This window comes from Diabrotica undecimpunctata, chromosome 8, assembly GCF_040954645.1.
Source record: "Diabrotica undecimpunctata isolate CICGRU chromosome 8, icDiaUnde3, whole genome shotgun sequence".
Taxonomy (NCBI): domain Eukaryota; kingdom Metazoa; phylum Arthropoda; class Insecta; order Coleoptera; family Chrysomelidae; genus Diabrotica; species Diabrotica undecimpunctata.
The window spans coordinates 73,369,467-73,389,967 of record NC_092810.1 but is presented as its reverse complement, the minus strand read 5'-3'; the positions used below and the strand labels follow the sequence as shown (position 1 = coordinate 73,389,967).

Here is a 20,501-nt window from a genome sequence, read left to right as displayed (position 1 = left end):
CAAGAAGATTAACACGAAATAGATTCAGACCACGCTCGAAAAAAAAATATGAAAAAACAAAAAAAAAAACAAACCAAACAACCGGCCAACAAAAAAAATTTTAAAAACTAACAAAACGTTGCTTCGTTTTTAGGGAATGGAAGGTTCAAACTCTCGAGCTTTAAGTAGCCGAACTAGACCACCTAGTTTGGAGCGGGAATTCGACGCATGGGTCAGCAAAGTACAATGATAATATTTCAATTAAGATAATAACAGGATTCAGGTGGAGTGGTTCCTTATCCCCTCAGATCAATTCCTCCGACTTCAATGAATTGCAACTCAGATGTCATTTTCTAAGGCGTGTACATGTCTCAAAGGCTGGGTTCGTTTTATTGCTTGTTTGCTGCCAGAAAATAACTTCAAAGTAAAATAGGGAAAAAGTACACACTTTATCCCGGGCAAAAAAGTAATTTTATAAAAGGTGATATTTTGTTACCTGTCAATAGAGATAAACTGTTAAACGTCTTTCTCGCCATAGAAAAAAAATATTTGTAAGCCCTACCAGTTGTCGCGAGTTGATTTTTCTACGTAAAAAATATTACCGCAGTATCTAATAGCTTGCTGTTTTTATTCATAACTTGACGGATTTTTCTTAACTATTATAAATTATTGACTTGTCATTTAATTTATTTTGATGTTAGGCTATATGTTATTTTTTTCTAATTTTAGGCATATTTTATCGTATATAGTAACGAAATATATTTGAAGAGGTATTTAATAAATTAATGAAGTAAATTTATTTAATAAGAACTAAACTTACACCCACACTATAGAAAAAAATTATTTATTAGCCATTTCACATAGGCAAAAATTTAACATTAAATTCAACTCATAAATATACGACAAGTTTTGGATTGTAGAAGGGGACATAGTGATTTAAGTCCTTGGATATAAAATATTTATTAAATAAAGAAACTCTTAATTTTTTGCCATATGAAATATTGATATAATGAAATCAGCAAGGATTATTATAGCTTGTGTTCTTTTTACTGAAGTATTTACTGTTTCCTCTGCAAGACGAACAAAGTTCAAAAATAAAAGCCCTGATGAAATTGACAGTCATAATTTTAGTAATTCGGATGAAGTGTAAGTAAATCTATTTTTTATTTAAATTTTAGTGTGACAACAACTGGCATTTTGCCAATATGTTGGTTAAAAATAGTTAATTTTGATCAAATTGTGTAATACAAAATAAACAATTTTATTGACAAATATAATATTACAATATATCTAAAGATGATAAGAAGTAATTGTATGATCCGTGCCTATAGAATTAAGCAAGAGCTTTTTCCAGGTAAGAATCTACCTTGGTTACTTTCAACTACAATATTGTTCTATATTTAATGCCGTAATAATTCTAATTTACACAATATATATCAGCATTAGATCAAATATCGTCGTTGTTAAAGTAATTTGGAACAATTTTTATTTGATTATTTATTTTTGTTATCTACTTTAAACTTATTTTATATTTTTCTATAAGGTTTTATGTCTGGATCGCATTGCGAAAGTTATAAAGAAATAAACGTTCATATTTTTTAAACACTTGTCTTTGAATTGAATAATATAATTTTTTTATGGTTTAATATTGTACATTCCAAAGGGTACACATATTTAAGAAAGATTTTGCTTTTGTGGGATTACGCTAGTTCGAATTACCACTTTTCGGAATTCCTGTCATCGAGATTATGTCATGTCTTCTTATAGGTTCCTCTTGATTTACTATTATCCTTTATTTTAAATTTTATTATAAGCTAATTATATGGATATCGATAGGTGTTGACAATGGATCTTAAGCGACAAATGACAAACTTTAAAAGAGAGGGCTTGTCTCCTCTAAATACGTAATTATTGAAAATCAAGATAAAGCGGGGATTATTTAGGTGTTTTTCTTCGTTGTAGAATGAGTTTTTAACCTTCGAGTAGAAAAAAAAAATGGTTTAGTAGACTGTTTTTACTATCCTCTTTACAATTCCATAATATTTTCCAACTTCTATTTAGATTTTGTGAGTGTATCTTTTTTTACCTTTTTTAATGCTTTATCGCATTCGTTACTAAAATACGTTTTCTGTACAAACAAATATAAAACGTTTCAAAAATCAAAATAACAAATTATGGTCAGTTTTGACATTTTGGATACTTAACGGCCACTCCAGATTAGGTACACATCCTCCGCTGTGGTTGGATAAAATATGAAAATGTTTTATTAATAACTTTTTTATCGCTCTGCTAATAATTGCAAAACTCCAATATTGTATATATATATATATATATATATATATATATATATATATATATATATATATATATATATATATAATCGATATACCTCTTTTGGTTTTCTGTTTTAAGTTATATTAAAAAACATTTTTAAAATATTAATAATAAAAATATTTAAAAGTAGTAATTTTAGTATTTATTTTTTAATTTTATGTTTTAAACAAATTCAATAAATTATTATATTTGCTTCTAACGCCACCTGTTAACCTATTATATACAAAGCATACGATATTTACGTATGACAAACCTGTCAAATTCAGACCAAATAGTAAATTATTATTAAAATATAAATAAATATCATTTGACAGTAAATTTAGTTATTATATAAACTAAATAATATGTTAAAAAATAATAATTGTATTTATATGAAATTATTTACCGAATCTTTTAGTGATAGATATTCTTTTATTTTCTTGATTCTCATTTTTAATGTCTATATTTTGTTAGTTGTTATTTTTCATGCATTTTTTAATTTAAACCTGCTTAGAGTAATATATGATGACTTGAAACGAATTGATAGAGAGTATTGGAATCGATGTCAAGAACCGCTATTCTATGACGACACCATTTCGGGGCGCTAGTTCCATGACGCTGTCCTCAGAATTTTACTGTAGAGAAAAAAATAATACAACGACAGTATAGAAGCTTCACTTTAAAAAGTCATATTTTTAAAATTATTTAACATTAGATATTTTATCCCATTTAGTTCCGCAGCACGGGACGCGGGACGGGACAGCGATTTTTCTGCTCAATGGTACACGCGACGGAACAGGCGCTTTGTCCGGTGGGACATCCCGCATGTCCCGCAAAAACTGGACTTTTATTATTATTGGAATTATTTTATATTTTAAGTTATACAAGTATCTGCATTATGTTTGCAACGTAAAAATATTTATAGAAATTTAATAGTTTTGTGTTTTAATAATTCATATTGATGAAACCTAATTAATACAATTAGAATAACAGAAAAATTTTTAAAAAATGTTTGACAATTCTTTTTGATTTATTGCGATGCACGCCTGGTATGCAAAAAATTGTTTTCGTCTAGGTCCTCCTAATAAACCATCACGCAACATTATGGAGACACCACCACATGATGACACCTTTTAATCTAACCGTAAACATGATAAATCAAAAGAACTTTCTTTCCCTTACTTTCTTCTGTGTCAGTAATTCCAAATTATTACCATTCAAAATCCAAGAAGTGTGGTCATGTACATAAATTTATTTCTCTACTACCTCGACAAAAAAATATTAGAAATTAATACTGACCAAAACAATGACGAGAAATTCAATTTGGAAAACTCTTTTATGGCAGTAAGAAATAAGATTATTAAATACTGCAATAAAACAATGTGGATGTACTGTATTTCTATAGTATTTGAAGCTTTTGATTTATCAAAGTGGGGCTGTTCCTTAAAACAAGAAAGAGACACAGAACTTGGAGAACTATATAAAAAAACCTTAATCTGGAAGTAATAAGGAAGTTGGATCTTCTTCTAGGTCATCTAGTGGCGAAGACAATCTCACAATTTTTTCAAGATACAAGAAAAGGGTGCGCCTCGACTAAGAACTGGATCGATATCTAGCAGAAAAATGAGAAGACAGAAACGTATACATCTTATCTGGGTGAAAAGATAACCAGAATAAATTTCCTACCATGACTCGTTTGGCCAGAGATATCCCATCAATTTCAGCTACGCCCGTCTCAACAAAACGGTTCTTCTCCAGAGCCGGTTTGACCATGAGGAAACCAAGAAGCCGGCTCAGCGAGCATTCAGTAGCTGCGAAGCTTTGTGTCTATTTATGGATAAAAAATAAAATATTTTTAATTTAATTAAAGAATGCTTGTGAATAAATAAAGTAAATAAAGTAAATAAATGAAGATTTGTACAATAAATGGATATTGAAATAATTACTTTTTTGTAAAAGTGTATCTTGTGACTCTATTATGTATATATCCAGCGTATCTGTCCAATTAAGTCGGCGCCAAATAAGACTTTTGTTATTTTTAGTTTTATGAATAAATTATTCCTTATAAAGTTATGCATGTTCGAAAACCTAAAATACAATCATCAGATATTAATTTTTTTTCAGTCATATAAGCAGTTTGTCAAAAAATATTGATGTTGTGAATAGTAAAGTGGGTACCTTTATTTTTAACAATATCTACAATCGTTCAATTAATAATATTGCTCCAAAATCACTCATAAAATTTCATTTAAAATAAAAAAGCTTACAGCGATTTTCAATCTAACCAAAAGTAATAATTAATAAAAAAATATGTTAAATTAGAAGGTGAAGCATATGTTACCTAGGGATGGGAAAAACCTACCGATTTTAACCGAAAACCGGTTTTTTTACTTCGCAATAACCGGTTTTATCGGTTATTTTTTTGTCCCGGTTATAACTGGTTTTTTATTTTTAAAGTAAAAACCGGTTATTAGGTTTTTACAGTGATTAGGATTAGGTTAGGTATTATTTTGGATCCCAATCATAATTATTATTCTCAAGTAATTATTCCTTGACAAAACCATAATTCAAATTTTATTTTATTTTATAAATACAGAAGCAAACTGAAAGTGCAAACTCACATCAGCCAGAAACAATTAAGTTTTATTATAATATTTCGTTGAAAAGGTATTTGTAATCATAATATTTTCATAAGAAGTGATCTGGTACATCATCTATTTTTCACACTTGACTCTTGACATTGAAAGTGGGTGAATGGCTTTTTCTGATTACCAAAAATAATGTTCTGACTATGAATATCGAATTACCGATTGCGAATACGAATATCCAACGATTTACCTACGTTTTCAAAACGATACACCCATACAGGAAGTGTTGGAAACAATATCCAACACCTATGCAAAATTATTGGGACGCTTTGTAGGTTCGGGTGTGTTCGGTCGGAAGTGACAGTGTTTCTCCCTGCCACCACCAAAAAAAGTGACAAGTGACAATTCTGCGCCAGTGCATTCATTACGCATAACGCCATTTTTTTAGTTGTAGTTTTATAAAAAGTAAAAACATACATTAGCTCTGGCTTGTTGCCATCTAATTATTATTATTATTGAACTAGTAAATATTGTATTAGCTCTGGCTTATAGCCATCTAATTATCATAAGTGAATGGTGAATAGTCTAAATTAAATAAAGGTGTAACTACAGTAAGTTTCGTGAGTCTTATTTCAATTAATTAAGTATACAGTCCGCTAACCATCGAGGCTTTATTGTGCGTCTCGTACATAAATTATGGAAGTATTAAATGAGCTAAAATGTACCTATTATACAAATATACAAACGTGTTAAAAGTAATATATGATAAATTTTTTTTGATAGTAGTAAAAATAAAAGATGAATTGCATTATCTAATTTATTTTAAGTAAAATATTTATGTTGATATTTTTTTTAAATCCCATTTGAAAGAGTCTGGGAAATTTTTTATAAGTTAAAATGGTTGGGGTGGGGAATTTGAAATGGCTGGGGATGCAAACTAAAGTGCATTGTAAATGTAACTTTGTAACCTATTGGATTAAAAAAACCGAAAACCGGGTTTTGAAAAAACCGGTTTTTTTTGGCCGGTTATAACCGCCCGGTTAAACCGTAAGCAAAAAAAAACCGGTATAACCGAAAACCGGTATTTTGTCAAAAACCGCCATCCCTACTGTTACCTAACCCTCCTGGTTTAAATGTTCAAAAATATACGACAAGAAAACTTCTACTTGAAAACATATAAAACTTCTACCTAATTATTGAATTGTTGCGTGAATAATCATATAATATATATATATATATATATATATATATATATATATATATATATATATATATATATATATATATAGATATATATATATATATATATATATATATATATATATATTTATATAATACATTGTACAGGAAAAGGTACCAACTATAAGGGGTCCCTTATTATGTTAACTCCCTCTACAATATTTTGCCATAACTCTTAAAGGTTATTTATATTTTTTTATAAATAAGTGAATTTAGGTAGCCCCACAAGTGAAGGTCTAGGGGATTTAGTTCGGGACTGCGTGCTGGCCATGGGTATACACTACCGCTACCAACTAGCAACATTTTGCTTAAGCAATTTGAGCTTAAACGCTTTATTTTGATGTCAGCTATCACCAATTAGCTAATGTCCAATTAATTATGGGACACACAAAACATTTTGACGTTTAATTTTTAAAAGAATTTGTAAAAGCAAAATGTGCTTAGAAAAAACTATAAATATTAAATTTGTCTTTATACCATTACTATAAAAATATGTTTTTTATTTAGAAAATATAATTTATGTTACCTTTGCGGGACGGAACAGCGAAAATAGCTGCGTGACGGGACGCAGGACGGGATGTTGACGTTGATGAAAAAGTGCGTGACACGGGACGGAATAAGTACAGCAAAACGTTTCAGTATTCTTTGTTGTAATATTGTCTGTTTTCAGATTTTTTTGTATCTTCAACTTGTTCAACGAGTTCCAAATATTGATCTAGTGATAACTTTAATGATTTTTTTTACTTTGGTAATAGTAAATTTTGTGAGAATACCGCCACCAAATTTGAAGTGAGATTTTTTGTCTTTTTAGATGTCCCGAGCAGAGAAAATGTTAGAATTGGCGTTGTCAAAGCCTCTTATCTTAGTCGATTTGTTTGTACCACATGAAAGTGAAACTGGAGATATTTGTAACACAGATGTTTTAATTATTGAAGATATGATTGAAGACCCCTATGTAGAAAATGTATCTGATCAGAAACAAATTTTGAAAAGAATGGTGTTAAAATTAACAAAAATGGAGATTCAGAGTGCACCTGGATTTCTCTAAAAACCATGAGAACGAAATTTTTGAAAAATTCAAGAAACTTTAAGAAAGAGCAGAAAAACTAAAAGACATGTTAAAGTAGAAGCTTGGAAAAGAGAGCAAGATAGGAAAAACAGAGAGCTAGGTATTGCTTACAAAGGTAAAAAGTGTTCTACTAGAAAATGGGAATACTGTATTCCAAAAAGACAAAGAATGTTAAAACAAATGTGTTCTTGTAAGATATCAGCCAGAAATCAAAACAACCCAAAAAAATCTGGTATGCACTGCCATCTACTATCGGATGAAGACAGAAAGTTGGCTTTCACGAATTTTTGGAAAATGAGCTAGGGTGAAAAAAATTTTTTTTTGTAGATCTAAACCTAAAATCTGAAACACCCCAAAGAAAACGACACCGAAAAGATGAAAACAAATCTAGAAGAAGTAATAGTTTTACTTATTATTTAAGAAAACAAAACGATCAAATTAAAGTGTGCAGAAAAATGTTGCTTAACATACTAAGCATAGGAGAATGGACCATACGCTCTTGAAAAATTGAAAAACCACAAGAACGTCAAAACGCCACAAGTGTGCATGTGACTGGTCATGAAGATGATCCTGCAGCCAGAAAAGCTCAATCAAAGGCTAGCAAAAGGTAACAGTTAGATTCGGAAGGAATAAATTCGTTAAAGTTATTTTTTGAAAGTTTGTCAAAAACGGAATCCCATTAATGCTGATCTACATCTCAAAAACTGTATCTTGAATCACAATGGCAGTCAAAATAAAAACTTTACGAACTTTACTCTGAGGACTGGTGTAATGACGTGGACCCATTTTCAATTGCATATTTTAGCAATTATTTTGAGAATATGAATTTAAGCTTATTTAAAAAAAAGACAGATGAGTGTAATTTATGTGTGGCTAAAAGAGTAGGCAATGCTACAGAAGAAGGGTATGAATTGCACACATTAAAAAAAGGTGAAGGCAGAGAAGAGAAGTCAAATGACAAAATTAGTGCCAACAATAAAGTGTTTACTATGGACCTACAAGCTGTACTTCTTTGTCCAAAGTCCAACGTCTCAGCTTTATATTATAAAACCGAATTAGCCGTCCATAATTTTACTCTTTATGATATTAAGACCGGTAGAGGATACTGCTTTGTGTGGACCGAAGTTGAAGGGGGTGTTAGAGCAAATGAATTTGCAACTATAATTTGTCATTTTTCAGCTACTCAATTGTCATCCATTCGGCCTGGAGAGAAGTTAATTTTTTACAGTGACGGGTGCACCGGGCAAAATCGCAATGCAATATTGTCAAGTTCTTTGTTGAACTTTGCTGTATATAACAAAGTGCCTGTGGTTCAAAAATATCTCGAGCGTGGGCACACACAAATGGAAGCTGATGATATGCACTCATGTATAGAAAGTGAGTTAAAAAAGAAAATTTTAAATGTACCTGCGCAATACATAGAAGTCATCCAAAACGCTCGAAAAAAAAACCAGAGCCTTATGAAACAAAATACTTACCATACATTTTTTCGAAATTTTAGCAGTCACTACTTATCAACCATTAGGCCTGGAAAAATGACAGGCGATCCTACTGTAACAGATTTGCGTGCACTATAATACAATCCAGATGGAACGATTCAGTTTAAACTAAGACATTCCGAGCAATGGCAGGTTCTTCCAGTCAGAGGAAATAAAAAAGTAGTTTTAGGAGTACCACTTGAAGAAATACCACTTCTTTATCTGGAAACGTTGAAAATTAAAAAAAAAAAAAAGTTTGATTTTTGTGATTATAATTCATTTTATAATAATCTCAAACACATTTGAAAAATGTTATTATGTACCTACTAATTATATTACAGTTTTATTGAAAATAAGTAATATTTTTGTAATATTTAATTAAGCAGTTAACTAAAACATCATTTTGCATTAAATTTGTTTTATAATGCTTGTGTACTTTTAACCTCGTAACTCCAAATTAATATTGTTTTAATTGGGACAAACCTCGTAACTCCACAAACTTTTAGTAAAAACTCTAAAATTTTAAAAATGATTCTCCATACCATCAGGTATATAATTTTATTTTACAATGTTCGATTAATTTTGACAGAATCTCAAAATTTATTCCAAATTCAAATTTTTGCGTCTTCTGAACAATTTGTCGTTTTGGAGTTACGAGTTTTGCTAATATATCATATCATATATGTATACGTGCTTTCCTCATTCTCTGTATACACTCAGAAGTGCATACAGAGAATGAGGAAAGTGAGTTCTTATTTTAAAAAGCAGCCCCTCATGCCATACTTTATTAAATTATAAAATAATAAATTAAATCAATATTTTCATTTGGTTTGAGATTAAGATTTAAATTAATTGCGTTCTAAATATTAACTCTGAACAGACTCCAATTTCTTATATGATTTGAAAACGTAAGTATTTATTTTGTATTATATAAACTTCATTCACAATTATTATAAGAACTGACTTATGCAGAATTTAAAAGTATCCCGCTGATAAGTCGACGCCATAAAGAGATTTGCTCTCTTCATGTAAATAGTAAAAAGGGCCGGCTTAACGAATATTATATTTTATTTGGCATTTACATTACATATTTAATTTAAATAAATATCTAGATAATTAAGGAAAAAAATACATAAACTGATAACTTATTCAATATGCAAAATCAACAAATCCAAAAGTATTTTTTTTTATTTACTTTTTACTTTAAATGTATTATTTAATTATTAGAAAGAAGGTCATGAATCTAAACTTGGACATAATTTTTAATACCTACAAACATTTTAAAATAACATTTTCTTGTATATCTAAATTTAAAATCACTTTCTTCTTCAGTATTAATTAATAATCATGATTTTCATTATCTACTACTTAATATTTTATAAGATTATTGATTAATAATTTTATGTGATGCACAACCTTTAGTGAAGAATAATTTTTTTTTCTTGAAATTATTAATAAAGAAATTTATCATTTTTTACCAACTTTTCAGACATGAAACGGAAAAGTTAAATATAACAAGTCAACATGAATAAATATGAACCTTTTAAAACGAGTAAATCGGTACTCACCTGAGGGACCGCAGACGTTCGAATACAATTAGCGTCTCTTTGTAAAGACAATGACGTCGACTTTATTAAAGTAACAAGACATTTACTTAACACAGACACTACACATTACTCCCCTGAGTTAGTGATAAGTTTAGATTAGTCTAAAAAAATCATTATGAAATTGACTGGCCAGTTGGTTGTGAAAACCAGTGCCAATAAACACAAAACACACACAAAACGAGTATAAATATTACATCACATAGATATTATGTTAAATCTGTGTCACTATCACTGTCGTCTTTTAAATTGATGATAATATTTTGTATATTATATGTAGGAAAATATGAATTCTCAGCTTTCATGATATGTGAGACTGCATTTTTCCAACTATTTGCATCAATTTTGAGTACTTCCTTTTCAATTAAATGCAGGACAGATGCATTTAAATGTGACGAAGTAATATTTCTTTGAACTCTTGACTTAAGTTGATGCCACATATGTTCGATTTGGTTAAATACACAGTAATATGGTGAAAGTCTTAAAATCGTATGACCCATATTTTCGGCATAATTATCACAAAAGTATTCTTTTTTCAATGCGAAACTTTTTAAAATGTCCAATAAATCCTTCTTAGTATTATCTATGTGAAAATAAATATCTTTGTCATACAAGTAATTTTGTATTGTTATTTTCGTATCGCTTGAACTAGGAATTTTATTTAATTGCCTGCTATGATATGTTGAATTGTCCATAACTACAACACTATTAGGGGGTATGTTGAGTATTAACTTATTTTTGAACCAGTCTTCAAATATATCTGAAGTTGTGTTGTCATGATAATCGAGACATGAATCACTGATGTTTTTAGCTGATAGAGATAAGGCATTTGAAACCCATCCATCGACTGATCCAGCATGGAATATTGTTATTCTTTTTCCTCTATAAGAAGGGGCTTTTGTTGAACAAGATTGACTGTTATCTACCCAACCTTTAGATGGCGTATCGTAAGTATCAAACCACGTTTCATCTAAATAAATAATAGGTCGATTCTCTCGACGATACTGTTTAATTTTGTTTAAATATTCCATTCGCCATATCCGTAAACGATTGGATTACGTAAGTACCTGTTTTTATCTAATTTTTTGTATTTAAACCCTATACGTTGCAAACACTTCCAAACAGTTGTTCTACCGCACTTAATTTCAGTGTTGTCGACGTGAAGCCTGTCAACTAATATATCTAGTGTGGGTACAATTTGTTCTTCATACAAGACATACACTTTGCGACGAATAAGATCTTCATCTGCACGATCGAGCTTCCGAGAAATACTGTTATCCCGTCTTATTAATCTTGCTATAATAGGATTACATTTCTACTAGGACAATTTTTCTGACTGTAGATAATGGTTTTGACGTGACAACGTCTTAAATTAGGTTGTGGCTCGGAGTCACTCATGAAAAAGTGTAACGCCCGCTCACGTCTGTTACGATGAGTCACCGAACGAGAGAGAGGCCCGCCGGACCGGCGAATGCCTTGCGTCTCTCTCCCACTCAAACATGATCGGTCCGCTGGTGCGATGCTATTTCTCCTATCATCGTCCTATCCTCAACAAAATCACTCAAATAGAAATTAGTTAAGTTTAAGTTTACATGTACAATGTTTTAGTAAACAAAATATATTTCTATAGTTAAAATTTGTGCAATTCTTATTTTCATTCAATTCCTTGTTCCTATTGTGCAATTTAATAATATTCATATCAATAAATATTCTACCGAGAAAAAGACGTCACGTAAAATCTTCGCCCGTAAAACCGACTTTACAGGCAACCAATTTTTTTAGTCAAATTTGCCGTTTCATGTAAGGCTTCGTTACTGTCCATGTTTTTTTCGACAAGAGTTTGAAAAACATTAGCAATAATTTGTTTTGCATCAGTAGATAAATGTATTCCTTGGCGGAGTTCAGGTTCTAATACTTGAATGAGATCACCTCCTATAGCGAAATTGTTCTATTATCCTCTGGACTCCAGGGACGCCACATTGTTTTATACAATAAAGGTAAATTTGACTATGTGGATTCACCGGCAAGTGTACACACTCTAAAAAAATAAACACTTTTAAGTGTTAATTTGTCATCGTACAACTCTCTTCAAATTAAAAAAACAATTAACCATAAATATCAGGTGAAAAGTTATATAAATTCCAATTAATTTGTTAATAGGTCAATTAAGTTAAACGTTTACTCATTATAACTGTATATATGGGTTTGTCGGTTCTAATGTGCTGTTTGGGATATTACCCGTTTTCCCAAAACTTAATAATTTCCACGGCCGGTCCAGTCAATTTGACTAAATTGAGATCTTCATAATTTTGGGCACTTTTATTTCGTTGAGACTTAAAATAATGATTAATAAAAGAATACAATAATTTTGGGAAATTTGTATGTTTATAAAAAGAGTTTTTTGACATTACCTTGAATGATAATATTTGATCTGATTATATGTACGAACCTACAGTTCACTTGGCTAGATGCCGGTCCTGTTAGCTTGGATAGCTGTGATAATTATACAACAATAGAGTATTTACAAGGAATTATTCAGTTTTACAGCTGTTATTAAAATAACTTTTATACTGAGATACTAAATTTCTGGATACAGTATACATGTTCCGTCACATCAATAAATATGGGAGAATGGTCCGACGAAAGGTCAAAGGAAGGTTAAATATTTAAAAAGTTGTTACTAATTCCTTTTATGACAGAAAAATCAATGAGATCGAGTATTTTATTTCTGTCTGTAGGCTAGTAGGATGGTTGTCCAATAGAAATTGAAGTCAAATTATTGTCGTTTAAACTTTTAGTAACTTATCTTCCACGTGTTGCTATCAATCTTGAGCTCCATCTTGTATGTTCTGCATTAAAAGAAAAGCATCTGCTGTTATAAAGTTGTTATGGAATACTATGCGTTTATTTCTTCTCCGGACTAACTCTTTGTTTTGGAATTAAACAGAATATATTGACATGTATAAATTTATTATATTAGAGGATGAAAATTACACTCTGCTTGTTATTTCTTAAAACTATGAATATATAAGTTCTGTTATCTACAATTATTTAACGATGTTTCTGGATGGATTTGAGTACAAGAGATTGGACTCAAATATTAATATTAAAATAGCAAATACGGATAGCTTATCGAACAAAGAAATAAGAGAAATAAATTATTATTATTCCATAGATACGAAGTATTAGGTGAATAAACTAGCGAAACTTATTTATTCTAAATAGGAAAATATTTATGAAGAGTATTGATTCTGATTTCTAACAGCAAATAATTATTAGTGATTATACATGAGAACTTTTCATAATTGTAAATAACATATACCAGGTGACTAAAAACTATATAGAAATACATAGATACTTTAATTATCTTACATGTGAGTAGGTAGGTACATTACACCTCCTTTTGTAAGAATGAAAATAATTGTAAAATGAATTTTCATTTAAATGGTATAAAACATTTGTATACATTATTATTTTATTTTAACACATTTAAATAGTTTCTTTTAGTCTCGATAGTCTTTCACTTCGTCTTATCGGTGTAGTCTCTGTGAAACTAGTCTCTTCACACTTTTTGGATTCACTATAATTATTGTCTTTATTATGTTTACAATCTATACTTAAATCTGTCTCATGTACATGTTTTCGTTTACTTTGACATATATTTAGTGTTAAACAATTTGTAATTTGTTGACAACTATGTGACGGATTTCTACGAAATCGTCGGTAAAAATATTTAATTATCCTGTATAAAATATAAAGTAACATACATTTTATCAAAAATAAGATTGCATAAGTGAAATAAGAACTATTTTTTATTGTGTCTGAAAAATTAATATTTGTTTCTGAGGTCATTTTCTCTAAATTATCTAGTTTATGGCTTGCTAAATTTAATGCATCTCGATCGAGATTATTTAATTGTAAGGGAACAAGGTGTAATTTGGATTCATTATTTATCTTAATATCATCACAACAGACTTCTGGAAGGGATAAATCTGGAATGATAGACTGAAAATTACTTTCTTTTGGATTTGAGACAGATATCAAAATAGTTGATCCGGTGTAAGTTTTGCAATTATTCGAAGTAGAAAAAATACCTGTGTTTGAAAGAACAATAGATATTGGCGTACTAGTCTGACAGCTTAAAGTTAAATCTGTTGGTTTGGGTAAAACATATATCCAAGAATTTGGTTTGTTTAATTTATGCCAAATTTCATATTCTGTTTGAATTATACGAGTATCGCAACTAGATGGTATGTTTGTTATTGAAGTTAACAATTCAGTTTCACAAATTGGATTAGTGTGTGTAAATCGGAAAGTATCAGGATTTTTGCAAATAAGTTTTTCTTCATCTAATGAATAACAGTCTTCTAATGTATCAATAGTAACATAAATGTTTCTATTTTCTGAAAGAACAAGATATTTGACAGATGGAAGAATAAAGGTAAGTCTCTTTAATGTTGGATGAATTATAGGAAGAGATATTAGTTTAAAAAGAGAATAAGGAGTATTACTAACCAAAGGTATACTAACCGTAATTAAAATCTTGTTATCAAAATATATATATTTAAGTAAAATGATATCGAAATATTTATGAGCATAATCGATAGTCAATGGAAATGGATAAGTCGATGTACTAGGTAAATGCGTTACCGTTTTAGATAATTCTTGAATTAGTTGCTCAGGTGTTATAACAGAAGGATGAAGGTTATTATTTCTTGCAAATAGAATAACGTTTATTAAAGTAGAATATTCTTGTTGTAATTCTGTTATAAAGAAAGTTAGTAAGGTAAAATGTTCTTCAATTTTTTGTTTTAAATCTAAATTAAAATATTTATTATTCATTTTATCTGTGTAATTGGTAATTGATTCAAAATTTTTATCAAAAATCACTTTGTTTCGGTCTAGATTTGTAATAGAGTTATTAAAATTTGCAATCGTGGCTTTTACTACATGAATTTGTTGTTTTAGTAAATCAAGAAGATGATTTTCGTTACTTTCAGCTTTGTTAATAGCATTATTGAAATTTTCAGCATCATCACTGTCTAAGGTACCGAATAAGGTCCTGAAAACAGATCCAATTGCATTAAATAGAGCGCGTTTTGGTCTAAAATGTTCATGCAGAATTATGTTTTTTAAAGTTTGTTCATCTTGAAAGAGTCTAGGTATGATTTGTCCTAAGAGTTTTAGTGAAGTATCGCATAATCGTAATTCAATAAGAACTGGTTTGTTTTGACACAGTCTTAATGTTTTTTGATAGGTGAGATCTACAAAATTTAATTTGTCTGTAAAAGGTTGTAAAGGAATATGACTTAATATGTTCCAATGAGTTTCAATAAATTGAACATTTTTTATGTGTTCGTAATAGATTCCAGGTGATTTGTTGATAGGAGTATTGGTATATTTCTTGTGAATTTGTTCACTATTTGTCAGCCATATTATTGCATACCTGAAACAAAAGCATGTTTCAATCTATTCATGTGAACTTTTATTGGTTTTTTATTTACTAAAATTGTGCAATTGACAGGAGAATTTATCTCTAGAATTTTATAAGGTCCATTATAATTTTGTGTAAGTTTTTTGGTTTGACCCTTCTTTGTTTGCTCATTTTGGAGATATACTAATTGTCCTTCTAAGAAAACGGTGTCATTAATCTTTTGGTCATAATATTTTTTACTGACTACTTTAGATTCTAATAGATTCGTTTTTGCTAACTCATGAGATTTTCTAAGCTTAAGTGTTAAATTATCTAAATAATCTTCATATGTATATTTGAGTTCTACTGGTCGTATTATACTGCTAGGTAGATTAGGTGTATATCCAAATATTAGTTCATATGGTGTGAATTTGGTTGAAGTATGATTAGTTGTATTATATGAAAACATAGCAAAATCTAGCCATTCGTCCCAATCGGATTGATCAGCTTTAATATAATGTTTAAGGTAGTCTGCTAAAGTAGCGTGACTCCTTTCTAATGCAGCATTTGATTCTGGATGATAAGCAGTACAATTTATATGTCTGATTTTAAAAAGCTTGGCGATTTGAGAAAATAATTTGGAAGTAAAATCTCGGCCTTGATCAGTAACTATTATATCGGGTTTTCCAAACTTGCAAATAAATCCACGAACCAGATTTTCAGCGATAGTCTTGGTTTCATGATTCGGAATTGCATAAGCTTGAGAAAATTTTGTTAAGTCATCTTGTAATGTTAATATGAACTTATTACCTGACTCGGTTAAAGGTAAAGGACCTACTATATCTAAAAATATTTTTTCTAATGGATTTGAGCTTGTTGTTGTTATCTCCATGGGCTTTACGAATTTTTTTCTAACGAGTTTATTTTTCTGACAAGATTCACAGGTTTTTATAAAGTTTTTAATATCATTTTTCATATTATTCCATTTGAAATGTTTTTTTATACGATTGTATGTCCGATGAAAACCAGAGTGTCCAGCCGTAGGACTAGTGTGATTCTCTTGTAATATTGTAGTTATTTCCTCAGGTTCAGGATTTGTTAGTATATCATGATAAATGATAATAGATATATCAGTTTTTCTAAAAATAAATCTAATCATAGATCTAATTTTTTCCCAACTTAATTTATCGTAGCTAAAAGTTATTCTGGGTAGGCAAATTTTTAATATTTTATCGTTTAATAACCAGTCTCTTAATTTTATTAGGGAATTAAATATATCTTCATAAGAGGTATTGTCCCAATAATTATTTTTTATAAATATGTAATAAAAGTTTTTATTTTGATCAGAAATATATATAATGTCATTTAGTCTTGGATTTTTGGCTTTCAATTTTTCTATATGACTGAATTGTTTATTTATTTGTTTCTGAACGATCTCATTAAAATTTAAATCTACGGAAACAAACAATGCTAAATTTTGTGAAAATGATGTAATCTTTTCATTTGTTTCTTTTATATTATCATTTGTTATTAATATAGTTTCGGATTTAGATAAGAACTGTGAATAAGTGTCATTATTTTCTTTACTCATTTTGTTTATTTGTAAGGTGATTGTTGCCGGGTTTTTGTTTTCTTCGCAAATATTTGTTTCAGATATGGTTAAAGGAGGACGACTTAAACAATCAGCATTTTGATTTAATTTACCTGGTTTATAAATAATTTCATAGCTATATTCTTCTAATGCTAATCTCCACCTAACGAGTCTTGATCCGGGATCTTTTACATTAAATAGCCATGTGAGTGGTTTATGATCCGTATAAATGAAAAATTTATTTCCGTACAAATATGGTCTAAAGTGTTTAACACTCCATACAATTGCAAGTAATTCTTTTTCTGTTGTGCTATAGTTTGATTCCGCTTTGTTCAAGGTACGACTAGCATAAGCAATAGGTAAATCATCTGGTACTTTACCTTGAGAAAGTATGGACCCTATTGCATAATTACTAGCATCCGTTGTTAAGACAAAGGGTTTGGTAAAATCTGGATACTGAAGTATTGGTTCTGAACAAAGTATTGATTTCAGGTTCTCAAATGACTGTTGTTGAATGCTTGTCCAATTAAATTCAACATTTTTCCTCAGCAGTTTTGTTAAAGGTTGTGTTAAAGCACTGAAATTTTTTATAAAGCGTCTATAATAACCAGTGAGACCCAAAAAGCTCTTAATATCTTTTTGTGTTCTGGGTATAGGAAAATCTGTAACAGCACATACCTTTTTTTCGTCCGGTTTGACACCAAATTCAGTTATTAAATGTCCTAAATACATTACTTCGCGACGAAAAAATTCGCACTTATCTGGTTGTATTTTTAAGTTGAATGTAGACAATTTTTCGAATACTTCTTTTAATCTTTTATTATGATTTTCTAATGTATCGGCATGAATGACTATATCGTCGAGATAGACAAAACATCTGTAATTTTGTATTCCTGAGAGGACAGTATTCATTAGCCTTTGAAAAATACTGGGAGCATTTTTTAATCCAAATGGCATTCGTGAATATTGATAATGTCCAGACGGAGTTGAGAAAGCAGTCTTTGGAGAATCCTCAGGATCCATTTTGATCTGGTGAAATCCTGATGTTAAATCTATTGTTGAAAAATATTTTGAATGACCCAATTGGTCTAATATATCGACTATATTCGGAAGTGGAAATGAATCTCCTATAGTAATATCATTTAGTCGTCGATAGTCTATAACAATTCGCCATTTCTTCTTTGCTGAAGCATCGGCCTTTTTTGGCACAACCCAAAGGGGCGAATTCCATGGCGAAGTTGATTCTTCGATAATACCTTGATCTAGCATACCTTTTATTTGAGTTTCGACTTCATGTTTGTGTACTTCAGGATACCTGTATGATTTAGTGCTAATAGGTACATTAGAATTTAAAGGAATTTTGCAAGTTATGGCATTTGTACTGGTAAGTTGATCTCCTTCCAGATAAAAGATATGATTGTACTCCTTGCAAATAGAAATTAAAGATGATTTTTCTTCACTATTTAAATGATCTGTTCTCAAGGCATTTTTTAATTTAGCAATTCTGTTAGAATTCGTATTATCTTTATAAGAAGACATTTTTCGTATATTTGCATTGTTTTGTAAATTTGGAATTTTTTCTATTGCTACTTGAATATCGTTTAATTCAACATCCGTTTCAGTAGTGTTTACGATTGAGGTTAAAAAGAAATCATTTTTTACTTTAACAACACTAGGACATAAAAATACACCTTTAAAGATTTCGCGTTCGGGACATAATCCTTCGCTTAATTCATTATTTATTACTTTAATTTGAACAATTGTTTCAGTTCTTGCGGATAGAATAGTTTTATTACTTCTTGAGTTAGAATTAGAGTTTTGATTTAGTATAAGATCGTCTGAACAGGATTTTTCTTCTGAACAGGATTTTGATTTATGATTTCGTGAAGAGTTACAAGTTTTATTTGTGCATATCTCAGTGGATTTTACACATTTTGGACTTGAATTTTCTTTGGATTTAGAGTTAGATTTAGATTGAATTGGATTGGATAGTAGTTCTTCACTACTTAAGGTTATTTGGATATCATTGGTTTCTAAATAAGAATGATCCTCTATGGATTTAGCATCATAAGGAAATATTTCATCGATATTAGAACTTGTCTCGATATTTTGATCTCTCAGAAATTCGTCATTGTCATTGTTTAATGGAGATTTTATATATTCGATTGAAATAGAACAATTTTTAAAGTTTAATTTATTTACTTTATAATCAATTTGGCATTTATTTATTTCAAAAAAATCGCTACCTAATATACCGTCGAAATGAAGAGGAAAATCGTCTTCTACGACATAGAAAACATGAGTTTGGACAAAATCTTTTATCTTGAAATTTACGTTACAACTACATATAGTTTTATTTGGATTTAAGACATTTTTATCAATGCCTCGTAGAGTAATAGACTTAGAATAAATTTTTGGAATGTTTAGTATTTTTGAATATTTAATTAAAGAAATATCTGCGCCTGTATCGATTAGAAACTTGCAAGAGGATGGATTAGAATTATTTACTAAGGGTAAATCTACATAGGAAGTGACTGAGAAGTTGATGGTTGTGATACGGCCTGAACTGAACGAACTCCTCGAGAATCGACCGTTGGTTGTCGAGGATTCTGGAAGTTTAAAGAATTTGTTGGATTTTTGTTTTTATTGTTAAATTCGCGTTTTCTACATTCTTCTATAACGTGACCTGGTTTTTTGCAGTATCTGCAAAAACGTTGGGAAGTGTTGGTATTTTCTTTTCTTAAGTTTGGAGGAAAATCAGAATTGGAATTTGAATTTGAAGGTTTATAATTTTGATTTTGAGAATTTGACCTTTGAAGATTTGAATTAGGATATTTTGGGTTTTGAAAACTAGAATTTTGAAGATGTCTAACATTTCTATCTGAATTGTTTTTATATCGACAGTTATTTGAGGAATGGTTATTTCGTTTGCAAATATTACAGAATGGTCTGAAAATTTCTTGTCTTGATAACTGTTCTTGTTCTTCGGCAATTGCTATAGCAACAGCTCTTTCTAAGGAATCTGGATTTCGGGCTTTGATTAAAATAGAGAGGTCTTTGTTTAATCCTCTAATAAAGACATTTAGTGCTTGAGTTTTTAAGAGTTTAGTACATGCATTTCTTGCATCTGGAGATAAGTCTGGATCAAGTGTATTTATTAATTTTATATAGCAATTTTCAACTTTATTTGCAAATGACATTACATTTTCACTGGGCATCTGACGTAA

At 29.8% G+C, this 20,501-nt stretch overlaps 1 protein-coding gene across 1 annotated transcript in view; it reads left to right on the top strand.

Moving 5' to 3' along the window:
• The first annotated feature begins 965 nt into the window (after positions 1–965).
• The window catches only part of LOC140448454 (uncharacterized), a 32,744-nt gene continuing 13,208 nt past the window's right edge, over positions 966–20,501 (top strand). Inside the window, exon 1 of the mRNA XM_072541532.1 lies at positions 966–1,125. Within this exon, the coding sequence (XP_072397633.1) occupies positions 989–1,125 (137 nt within the window). The 5' untranslated portion in view covers positions 966–988. The remainder of the gene's footprint in view (positions 1,126–20,501) is intronic.